At 38.6% G+C, this 12,521-nt stretch overlaps 1 protein-coding gene across 2 annotated transcripts in view; it reads right to left on the bottom strand.

Moving 5' to 3' along the window:
• Positions 1-1,479: 1,479 nt before the first annotated feature.
• Positions 1,480-12,521, bottom strand: part of CPSF6 (cleavage and polyadenylation specific factor 6) — an 85,797-nt gene continuing 74,755 nt past the window's right edge. For both annotated transcript variants that reach the window (XM_082351646.1, XM_082351645.1), the window contains 4 exons: positions 9,935-10,274; positions 8,533-8,697; positions 6,442-6,520; positions 1,480-4,837 (listed from right to left, as the gene is read on the bottom strand). In XM_082351646.1, coding sequence (XP_082207772.1) covers positions 4,771-4,837; positions 6,442-6,520; positions 8,533-8,697; positions 9,935-10,274 — 651 coding nt within the window. In that variant the 3' untranslated portion in view covers positions 1,480-4,770. The remainder of the gene's footprint in view (positions 4,838-6,441; positions 6,521-8,532; positions 8,698-9,934; positions 10,275-12,521) is intronic.

The raw sequence follows: 12,521 nt of genomic DNA, 5'->3' as shown, positions 1-12,521 counted from the left end.
TTTCTTCAGTCAGCCATTGTTATGGGTCTGTCCTGGTGCTTCTTGGATATATCCTATCTCTGCATCTGAGCTGTCATCTGAGCTGTCACTCTTCAAGCCTCTCTCCCCTACCTTGACTCATTCTTCATACACCTCTGGATATCCTGATATGAATAAACCCATATTCTTTTTTGTTTATTCATATCAAAATGGTCCCAGAATCTTTTTTTTTTTTTTTCAAAGTTGGGTTTTTCATTCTTTTTTTTTTTTAAACTTCGGGTTTATTTATTTATTTATTTATTTATTTATTTATTTATCTATGGTTGTGTTGGGTCTTCGTTTCTGTGCGAGGGCTTTTTCTAGTTGCGGCAAGTGGGGGCCACTCTTCATCGTGGTGCGCGGGCCTCTCACTATCGCGGCCTCTCTTGTTGTGGAGCACAGGCTCCAGACGCGCAGGCTCAGTAATTGTGGCTCACGGGCCTAGTTGCTCCGCGGCATGTGGGATCTTCCCAGACCAGGGCTCGAACCCGTGTCCCCTGCATTGGCAGCAGATTCTCAACCACTGCGCCACCAGGGAAACCCGGTCCCAGAATCTTGAAGCCTGAGGCTGCACCTGTATTGGGGCCCTCTGCTGTCCTCCCATGGCTGGTCACATAGATTTGAGACCTGACCCCTGGAACCCCAGAAGCTGCTGTACTGGAATCATGTGGGATCAGAGAGTAAGAAAAATCTCAGAGGGACTTCCCTGGTGGCGCAGTGGTTAAGCATCCGCCTGCCAATGCAGGGGACACGGGTTCGAGCCCTGGTCCGGGAAGATCCCACAGGCCACGGAGCAACCAAGCCCGTGTGCCACAACTACTGAGCCTGCACTCTAGAGCCCACGTGCCACAACTACTGAGCCCGTCCACCACAACTACTGAAGCCCGCACGCCTAGAGTCTGTGCTCCACAACAAGAGAAGCCACCATAATGAGAAGCCCGTGGTCCTCAACAAAGAGTAGCCCCCGCTTTCCACAACTAGAGAAAGCCCGCGTGCAGCAACGAAGACCCAACATAGCCAAAAATAAATAAAATAAAATAAATTAATTTAAAAAAAAGAAAAGAAAAATTTCAGAATGCCCAGCATGGGGGAATATACTAAATAATCGGAGAGATTCAATCAGTGGATATTTATTGAGCATGTATCATGTTATAGGCACTGTTCTAGGTGTTTGGAATATGGGTGTAAACAAGAGTAAAACATTTCTGCCCTTCTTCCTGTAAGGACAGTGGCCCAGCATGGTGTGTCAGAGTAACACATGTAACACAGTAAAGAAGGTGTCCAGATGTGGAAGTAGGGGTGGTCCAATGAGGGGTATCAAAGCCTCAGTGCCGAGCATCTATTCCATGGTGTGGCAGTGTTTGGAGATTGGTTACATACAGGCAAATTGATCAAATATATGCATGTGCTAAGGATATGTTTTCAGGATATGAAGGACAATGGGTGCCAGGTTTCTCACTGTCATAGAAGGGAGTTACCAACATGAAAAAGGAAAAAACTAGAATTAACCTTGTGGTGTGGGATTGGAATTGGATGTATTATACGAATTCAATTTAAATAGATAAATATTATGTCAATACACATATCCTCTAGCCCTGGCCATTGATGGGGCCTGGGAACAATGACACTCTAGTGACCAGAGCTTGTTTTTTAAATACCGTTATCCACTATGAGGAATAAGGGCTCTTTGGAGAAATGGCTGATTCCAGGCTGCAGCAGGAAAAGAACAAGGTGAGCCTTAGAATATCTTATGCCAGAAAACAAAAAAGTGCACAAAGAATGATGGGGACATGTCAAAATGACACAGAAACTAGCTTGCAGAGGCTCTAGTGGCCAAATCAGGGACAATGTGAACATCAAAATAAATGATAGTAATGGATTATGACTCATTATAATTTGAATAAACTAGGAAGCCAGGGGTCCATACTGATATAATAAGTAAATGCATACATTGACATTTTGATGAGGAACAAAATTTCTCAAAGTACCTTACCCTCTCCCAAATACTTCACAGTGGAGGTGACTTGCAGACATCACCTTATTCAAATGATGAATGTGAACACCATCAGTAACAGAATATTTAAAAACTGCATGTCACCTGAAAGGATCCAACGAGAAGAGCACAATCACTTCTGCGGTATCCCTGCCAGAGATGCATAACCTAATCTAATCAAGAGAATATCAGAAAAATCTTAGGTCATTTTACAACATAGCTGGTTTGTGGTCTTCAAAAGGGTTAAAGTCAGCAAAGTCAAGAAAAAAAGTGAAGAAGTGATCTAGATTGAAGGAAACTGAAAAACATAACAACCAAATATAACACATGATTCTGAATTATACCTTTTAATTAAGAAGGACCTATGGGAACAGTTGATGAAATTGAATAGGATCTGATGATTAGGTGGTCCTAATTAGTCAGTGTTAACCTCCTGATTTGGATGATGTTTTGAGGTTATGTAGGAATTACACACAGAAGGATTCAGAGCCACTGGGCATCATGTTGGCAGTGTATTCTCAAACTGTTCAGAAAACATAAAAGGCTGTACTTTACTTGCAAATTTTGGGAAAGATTGAGATTATGTCAATGTCTTTAAAAAGTGGGAAAAACTCATTCTTTTGAAAGGTATAATTCAGCAAGAAGAGACAAATAAATGAGTAAGTAAAACATGTCTATCAAATGGTTATAGGCTTGAGCCCGGGGCACTCCCACAGTTAAAAATCAAACAGCAGAGAAACAGCCAGCCAAGAAGGACTGAGAAGGAGCCATCAATGAGGCAGGATGTAAATGAGAAGAAGCTGAGGAAGAAACCAGAAGTATGACAAATGCTGCTGAGAGATCAAGTAAGATGAACAGAAAACAAGTGATCACTAGAACTGGCCCCAAGGCATCATGGAAGGAGTCATGTTGGAGCAGTTTTCAGCTGAGTGAGGATAGCAGTCAGATGAGGAAGAGTTGAAAAGAGAAAGGGAGGTGAGGACGTGGAGTTGGTAAATATAGATATCTCATCCCACAAGTGCTGCTGTAAAAGGAAGCAGAGAATGATGTTGTAGTTGGAGGGTTATGTAGAGAATACAGAGAGTTCTTTGTAAGATGGAAGGTTACCAGGGCAGTTTGTACAGTGACGGGGGTGATCCAGCAAAGAGGGAGAAACTCAGGATGCAGGAAACAGCCTAAATTGGAGTAGTGAGAGGGCTTCGATGACGATTGCATGTGGAGACACTGCCACTGGCAGGAGCAGAGGCCCTTCATCCTAGTAATAAAGGGGAAGGGAGAGACGATGGGCCCAGGGAAAGATGTGACCTCTGTTAATGGTGGTGAGGAGGGGGAGAATTTTGTCTAAGGTTGTGTCTATTCTCAGTGTAATATGAGGCCAGGTCCTCTACTGACAACAGAGAGTGTGGAAGGCCAGTGGTTGGGCATGTGTGCTGGGACTTTGAAATGAGAGAAGTAAATAGTGATAGTCATTTTGGAGAGTGGGGACACCGACACAGAAGGATTGCAGAGAAGTGACTAAGATGACCAGGCAGACTTGAAGGCCCATTTGAGATTTGTGGTTATGAGTTTAAAGTGAGGGGAATTCCCTGACGGTCCAGTGGTTAAGACTCCGCACTTTCACTGCCGAGCGCGTGGGTTCAATCCCTGGTCGGGGAACTAAGATCCCACAAGCCGTGTGGCACGGTCAAAAAAAATAAAAAATAAAAAAATAAAGTGACATCTGTCAGCATGTTTTTGGATTTTTCCAGCAATATGCAGCTGTTTCGGTACAGGTGAGGATGTAGGAAATACTAAGTGTCAGATCATTTTTTTCCGAATATATACATATGTATTTCTTCAGAGATACTAAACGGTTCTAAACAAAGAGCCAGGTATGAATTGCAAAGCTTTTAATGAAAATGTTTGTATTTTTTACAGCACGCAGAATTTCACACCTGTGGTTAATTAGCAATTATTTCAATACTTGAAAACTCATCTGCCTCTGAATTTGTCATAATGCATGAATCTAACTTAATAAAATTAAGGAAAAGCAACAGGTCATCTAATCCCTCTTTATATTCCGTCATGATCAGCAAGATGCATAAATGAGTTCTTTAAAAGGGATAAGATAGATTGATATATAAATTGTGAGTTTATTTTTAAAGCTGTGTAAATGCAACATTTCTAAGAAAACATTTAAATCAAAGGTCACACTTTATGGAAACAAAATTCTTAATTCAGGCTGTTTTTATTTTAGCCACTTGGCATTCTGCTCTTTTTAAAATTTTATATTGCCCAACAAAGAGTGGTTATCTTTTACTGTTTTTGGAGATGACAGAACAGATGAAGGTGTCACATGCCTACACAAGTGGGATTTTGCCTAAGATCAATTTGTTTAAACACATTCTTTGGTTATATTTTTATTGCATATTGGGGAGTACTTACATCATTCAAGATTAAGTCTGGGTTATTTGATTAAGAACTGAATGTAAAAAAAAAAAAAAAAAGAACTGAATGTACTGGACATATATTTGATAATTAAGATTTTAGACAAATATTCACCAGCATTAGTTCTATTAGCAAACCTAAAAATATTGTAGGCCTAGTACCAAACAGTAAACACATGAGGTAAACATTAAGCCTCTTAGAAGAAAGACCATATGCTCCTGCTTCTGTAAAAACATTATTTGTTTGAAAGAATGGTAGTATGACCTTTCGCTCAACTATTACTTCCTTAATGTGAAAAAGAGACAATGAGCTGAAGAAAGAAAACTCCACAGTTACACTCCGCAACCCTGAACATAACTCCTGAGATCTTGGTTTTGACAATGATTTCTCCATGCCACCCTGCAGAGAAAGATGAAACAAATGGTAATAAGTTTAAAACATACCTTTGTTGTAATACACATACTTCAAATCCTTTGGGGGAACAAAGTAGTTTATCAATACTGAAATACAGGCTACAGATCAATCCAAGTATTAAATGGAGATATGTATACCAAGTACTTCCTGTCTCCCCCCAAGCCTTCACTAGAGCACAGAATGCTGAAGAAGAATGTTGAGTCCCGTGTAGTCCACAACTGCGAAGTACACTCCACATTTACTTAATTACAAAAATAATTTCAAGATATGCCAAGGAGTTCGTAGAGTGCGGAAAATCTTTAAAACTGTAGAAATTGGGACTTCCCTAGTGGTACAGTGGTTGAGAATCCGCCTTCTAATGCAGGGGACGCGGGTTCGAACCCTGGTCAGGGAAGTAAGATCCCGCATGCCGCGGGGCAACTAAGGCCGCGTGGCACAACTACTGAGCCCGAGCGCCACAGCTAGAGAGCCCGTGTGCTCTGAAGCCGGTGTGCCAAAGCTAGAGAGAAGTCCGCGCACGGCAACGAAGAGCCCGCGAGCTGCCACGAGGACCCGACGCAGCCAAAAATAATAAATAAATAAATAAATATTTTTAAAAAGAAAAAAACTCTAGAAATCCCCTAAAAAAAATTGAGGAGTAAAAGAATAAGATTCTGGGGCTTCCCTGGTGGCGCAGTGGTTGAGAGTCTGCCTGCCGGTGCAGGGGACGCGGGTTCGAGCCCTGGTCTGGGAGGATCCCGCGTGCCGCGGAGCGGCTGGGCCCGTGAGCCACAACTACTGAGCCTGCGCGTCTGGAGCCTGTGCTCCGCAATGGGAGGGGCCGCGACGGTGAGAGGCCCGCGCACCGCGATGAGGAGTGGCCCCCGCTTACCTCGCACAGAAACGAAGACCCAACATAGCCATAAATAAATAAATTAATTAATTTAAAAAAAAGAATAAGATTCTGAATCAGTTAACGTAGATGGTTTCTATGTGATACGTTGTTTAGCATATATCTAAAGCTGCAATTTTCAGTTCTCAGTAGCATACATTGGTCTTTGGAAATATTCCCTCACTTCTCTCATAACAGTAGGGTAAAACAGCTCTCCCCTTTAACGATTAACACATAGCATGCTCTGTAACAGGAACTAACATAGTGTTGTAGGTCCATTATACTGCAAACACAGAGAAACGAACATACAAACAAACTCATAGAAAAAGAGGTTGGATTTGTGGTTACCAGAGGTGGAGGTTGTGGGTGGTGTGAGGGGAGGGGATTGGATGAAGGCAGTCAAAGGTACTACAAACTTCCAGTGATAAGTACTAAAGATATAATGTACAACATGATATATATAATTAACACTGCTATATGTTATATACGAAAGTTGTTGAGAGAATAAATCCTGAGACTTTGCATCACACACACAAATTTTTTCTTCTATTTCTTTAATTTTGTATCCATATGAGATAATGGATGTTCACTAAACTTACTGTGATCATCATTTCATGATGTATGTAAGTCAAATCATTATGCTGTACACCTTAAACTTATACAGTGCTGTATGTCAATTACATCTCAATAAAACCGGAAGGGAAAAAAAAAAGCATACCATGCTTTAATGCCTTGTCGATCTTGGACAACCCTCTTTGCACATCGTACAGCTTCAGTGATGTCATCTTTCAGCAACACTGAAAAAGAATTGGTGAGAAATGGAAACAACGCTCATAGAAATTCCATTTTAAGTTTAGGTTCAGCCAGCTTCATTGTCTTAGGCTGAGAAAAGAACAACTAAAATTATTTTTTAAGAGTCCATGTATCTGTGAATGTTGGGGGAAAACTCTTTCTTCATTCCATCCCATTTGGCATGAAATAAAGCATTCTGTTTCTCATTTACCAAAGTCATAGGAAGCTCTGGAATTATTAACTAATATGATAGAAGGTTCTCTTTTTACTAGGCACTGTAAAAAACAAAACAAAACAGAAACAAACCAACAAGCAGAAACCAGTCTAGCACTTTTTTGCTCAGCAATTCTACTACTGGAAATTCACCCTAAAGAAATAATAAGAGATGTACCCAAAGATGTATGTACAAGGTAGCAATTAATAATAGGGGAAAATGGAAACAGCCTAAGTGCTTAACATTAAGAGTTGGATTGATAAATTATAGAATATTTATAAAGTGGAATTCTATTCATCTTTAAAAAATAATATAGATTGGTATTTGTTGACAAAAATAATTTTGTGTAATAAAGAGCAAATTGTAAAGCAGTAAATATAGTACAATTTCATTTTTGTTGAAACACACATTGCTTACATGTTTGTATGTGTGTACATCATATGTGTATAACATAGCTTTACATTCATATATGTAAGTGATACATATCCTCAAAGAATATATGTATACCCAAAGTTTCCAGTGGTCATACATCTCTGGGTAGTAAGAATTTTTATTCAATGACCACAGATTATTATATAATACAGAATTTTTTTAAAATAAATTAACTGGATACAAAAGCATATTCTAAGACGAATCTTCTCTTTTAATATTTAAAAATTTAACAATATCAATTTTGTAATACTTCTCCAATATTTTATGTACTAAAGATTCCACGTTATCTCTCTTTTAAAAGGAACTGAATAGAATATATTTTTCACCCCAATTAAACAAATCCGTAAATTGTTAGAATAACAATGTTTATATAGGAACTATATTTTTTAGAGATACAAACTAAAGAATTTAGAAATGAAATGTCACAGTGTTTCTAATTCACTTTAAAATCACTCAGCAAAAAAAAAAATATATGTATATATATATATATATAATATATACATAAAAGAAGTAAATATGACAAAATGTTTTACTGTTCTAAAGTACATGATGAACATATTGATGTTTATTATACTAATATACTAATGTTTCTAATTTTCCATATATTTAAAACATTTCATAATAAATAAAAAGCAAAAGCAATTTTTAAAAAAGGACCACACATATTCCTCCTCTTTGGTTAACTACTAATCCTTTCATTTTCCAATAAAGGAGGGTAGATTAAAAAAAAAAAAAAAAAAAGACCACACACCAAATTATCCCTAAACCTCCCCAAACAAGGTAAGTAGGAGGAATGGCATTGTTCTTTTCTTTTCCTTTTTTAAAAATTTTATTTTATTTATTTATTTTTTTAACACCTTTACTGGAGTATAATTGCTTTACAATGGTGTGTTAGTTTCTGCTCTATAACAAAGTGAATCAGCTATACATATACATATATCCCCATATCCCCTCCCTCTTGCGTCTCCCTGCCACCCTCCCTATCCCACCCCTCTAGGTGGTCACAAAGCACCAAGTTGATCTCCCTGTGCTATGTGGCTGCTTCCCACTAGCGATCTATTTTACATTTGGTAGTGTACATATGTCCAATTGGCATTGTTCTTTACAAAGCATCAACAAGTCCAGTTATAATAAAGTGATGTCATTCCAGAAGTTTTTGTATATTAGAAAACAGCAACCTTTTATGATACCAGCTCTTTAATTTCTTCCTTAAGGAATTATGAGAATAATAAAGAGTTTCTAGAAGTTAAGATGGAGTTTTTCTAGGTCCCTGATGAAGCCTTCAAGGCCTTTTCATTTGTATTGAATCTCTATTCTTGTAAGTATAACCAGATGGATCCTGTGCCATCACTCAACATTATCTTGTCTTACCGCTGCAGCGTATGTGACAGCCGTTAAATGCTCTTGGGGTTTTGCCATCATTACACCAGTAGCGGCTATTGATTTGAAATATCCCATAATCAGTGCTTTGGTTTCCAGGATTGTAGTTTGTAGCTCGTGTGTTATAACTGCTTTCCCATTTGGCCAAACACACCCCTGAAAAAAACGTATCTTAAGTAATAAACAGCAACACCATATGACTTACAGTTCATAGCATAATTATATAGTTCTATTTAACTAATTCTATTTTACTAACGACTTTATAAAGATGTATTTTACTTGTAAAATATTTTAACACTTTGGTGTTAAAGGGCCCATAAGAGAATTCTTTTGTTAGCAAATCATTTGGTAATACGAATGAAACAAGGTAACATATTTTTAAAAATATTAAAGTAGCTGTTTCTTCCATTGCTATTACCCTTCCTCTGCTCCCATCCCTCAGGTAAGATTCAGCCTAGAATAGGAAAATCAACAGAGTTGTTGAGTGGGTTTGGTAATTAGCAGCAGATGCATATGCTAATGCTTTTTATTAGGAAAAATAAGGATTTTCTGGGAGAAAGAAAATTTCTTATGATACCTAAAGGTGAATTTGGATATCAAATTAGAATCCAGACAACGGGAGTCATAGAATAGGAAAGACTGTGTCATCCATCCGCCCATGTAGCCATTTGCTCATTCATTCAAAAATAGTTATGGAGGGGAAATGTCTGAATTCAATCTGAAAAATTCAGTGATTACATTGACAGATATGGACTAAAATATAAAGTAACTTTTACTTGGGGCACATCTTGAATTCTGTGGAAGAAAATGAAAAATAATCAACTAGAGTAAGAATAATAAAATGTCATTTCATGCTGCATTTCAGGAATCCTTATATAGATATTCATTGAGGGGAAATAGGTTCCTACTGTCCCTGTTTTAAGAATTCAATGTAATTTTTTAAAAACTTTGCTGTTAAAAACCCAACATCATGGTAGGGGGATTACAAATGAAAAAAATACTGCATTACTCAGGCTTGCAGAACCCAAGTTCCAAACTGGAAATGGCTGAAGTCCAACACCAAGGGCTTGATAGACATATCCTCGGTGCACAAATGAATCTTTGAGTCAGCCTACATCTGCCAGCTGGCAAATTTAGTGGCACTAGAAGAGTACAACGGGTCCTGGCATGCTTAGAACGGTATAGAATTTGGTCCTCCCATGCCTCAATCCTTCACCTGGTACATCTGATTCTGAAGGAACAAGTTGATGTTTTTAACCATTGTAAGTGTACAAACCATCAAAGGAATAAAAAAGTCCATTCACTCAAAGTCCCTTTCTTATTCTTCATCCTCTATGAGTATCTGTTCCACAGCTGGCTAACTATTTGGAAGGATGAAGAAGCGTTAACTTACAGTTTGCCAGGCTGATTCCCTTAAAGCCATCCAATCCAAATCTTTTCAGAGTTCTGGCAAGCTCACACCTCTCAAAGATCTTGCCTTGGACAGTGACAGAAAGGAGGAGAAGCCCCAGAATAAGCACAGTCTTCATGTTGACTGAGAAGCCAGACCTCCAGGCTGACCAGGCTGAGCTGGTCCTGGTATTTAACATCTTTTCACTTCCTTCTTCTCCGAGTGGTCTGGCAGCTCCACCCTTTGAGACATGTGGAAAACAGGAACCGTTTATTGGTCCACTGACTTTAAAAGTTTTCTTCCTTATGTTTGAAGAGGGATATTCTGAGGTCCTAAGGATGACCTGCAAGAAAATAATGAAATGACATTGCTTAAAGACATTGCTCAGGAAGAATTGGGATTAGCACTATTGCCAAAAGAGGAACCTCCTCCTATTTTATCATGAATTTCAGCAACTATAAAGGGAAAAAACTGAACATTTTACGTAACTGCAAATGAGCTCCAATCTTTGATTAATATTCATTTTCATTAAATTGTTTTATGTGCCTTCACTATGTTGTCTTCATCTTTTTCACTTAAAATTACTTTATATACTTTCCACAAAAGAACACGACACTCTGTTTGTTGTTTTGATAGTTATATAGCACAACACCATGTTGCTCAGCCAGATTCCTATACTAACTTTTTTGGTTACTATTGTAAACTCTTAATTTATAAATCAATGTTTACTATTATAAATAAGTCTCATGTGAACAACACTCTTAACTCCTTTCTGACAATGCCTTACTTCACATTTCCATGTTAGAACATAAAGGGTCATTATAAAGCAAGGGAACTTTATAGCAAAACCTACAGAAGAATACCAGAATATGTCACCAAAAAATCTTGCCCTTTGGCATGAGAATGATTTTGAGCTGAAAGCAATTGAAAAGAAGCAGATCCAAGACAAGTTCTCTGCCCTCCCCCTATTTTCTTGAAAGCAGAACATAAATTTGTGCAGAAATTAATCACCTACAACCTTAGACACTTAGCCCCAAGACAGCACCAGAGGACTCTACAAAACAACATTTACTGACTAGCTATTATCTTCCATTGGTTTCTTATATATTGATCATCCCACAATTTGCCACCCTTGGAAGCCTAGTGCTTGTTGCTCCTCTAAAAATATATTGTTCTTTGGTTAAGATGATATGTAAGTCCAAGTTCTAGCCACCTCTTGGAGTTACTCATCCCTGCATTTCTCATAAGTATATATGAGATATACATGTTAATAAACTTGTTCTCTTGTTAATCTGTCTGTTGTTCCAGAGCCCCAGCCAAAAACCTAAAAGGGTAAAAGGAAACAAATTTTTCCTCCTGTACAGTTTCTGGTGATGGGACAGTAAAAGGCTGGAACACTCCACTCTCCCTAGAGACTATAGTTTAGATATGGGATAACTGACAACAGACCAGCAGAAGGTAAGAATTCTTACCATGTGAGTCTCCCAGATCTCTGTCTGTAGTGCACAGTCAAGAGAGGAGGATAAACATTTCTCCTTGTCCCTTCCTTTCCAAATGCACAGTGGCAGGAGAAAAACATTTGTGAAGATAGATCTTCAACCGTGACTTTTGTGATTTTGTTGTTGGTAATCAACACCTATGGGTATTGACTCTTAGCCTCCCAGAAAGAGTCATGTTTTCCTTTGTCTCTGTCTTTTGTGTCATTTGTCATAAGGATGAAAAACCATAAGATGAGAATCTCCTTTTGTCTCATTTTATGTACTGAGAACTTGGCTTTGTAACCAGTGAGCATATTCCCTCTGGTTTCTGCCACTTGGGGCTGCAGACTGTCTGTCAGGCTTGCATCAGCAGCTAGTCAGCCAGCTAAGAGCCTAAGACATGAAGTGACAGGCAACATTCTCTTTGTCCAACCATGCTGGCTCTCAGGGGAGTTTGTCTTAATAAAGGGTCTCAGTCCATAAGGGGCCTTTATCACCCCTACCTTCATTGCCTTGTTCGTGAGGGAAAAATTCTCATCCCAGTATCCCGTTTCTGGTAACACAGATAAGTAGGTCAGTGATTTTAGGTGTCTCACATTGTGGGAGATAGAGGTTTCTTTGACACCTGTGACAATGAAGGTCTTTGCTTTCTTAGGCTATCTCTGAAGTGGCTCTGCATCTTGAGAGGGCTACATTTCTTAGGGGACACCTTTTGTGTCCCTGGTTAAGCCTTGAAATTGGTTTTAGACATAAAAAGACTTACTGGTTTGGAGTCACAATTGAAATAGGTATATTAAAGATTTGGACTTTTACATCTGAAAGGATTTTTAAGAAAGCCCTCATCTTAAACAGATGTCCTACTGGTACCTATGGGAAGATCAGATTAAGAAAGGAAGAAAGGAAGGAAGGAGGGAAGGAAGGAAGGAAAGAAGGAAGAAGGAAAGAAAGAAAGAAAGAAAGAAAGAAAGAAAGAAAGAAAGAAAGAAAGAAAGAAAGAGAAAGAAAGAGGAAGAAAGAAAGGAAAGAAGAAAGAAGAGAGATACAGAGGAATACCTTGGCTAGTGTGAGAAAAAACAAAACACTTCCTTTACAAGATTAGGAGGGGAAGATCA

The sequence above is a fragment of the Balaenoptera borealis genome (assembly GCF_965194805.1).
Source record: "Balaenoptera borealis genome assembly, chromosome: 13".
Lineage (NCBI taxonomy): Eukaryota > Metazoa > Chordata > Mammalia > Artiodactyla > Balaenopteridae > Balaenoptera > Balaenoptera borealis.
This window is presented reverse-complemented; position numbering and strand designations above follow the sequence as displayed.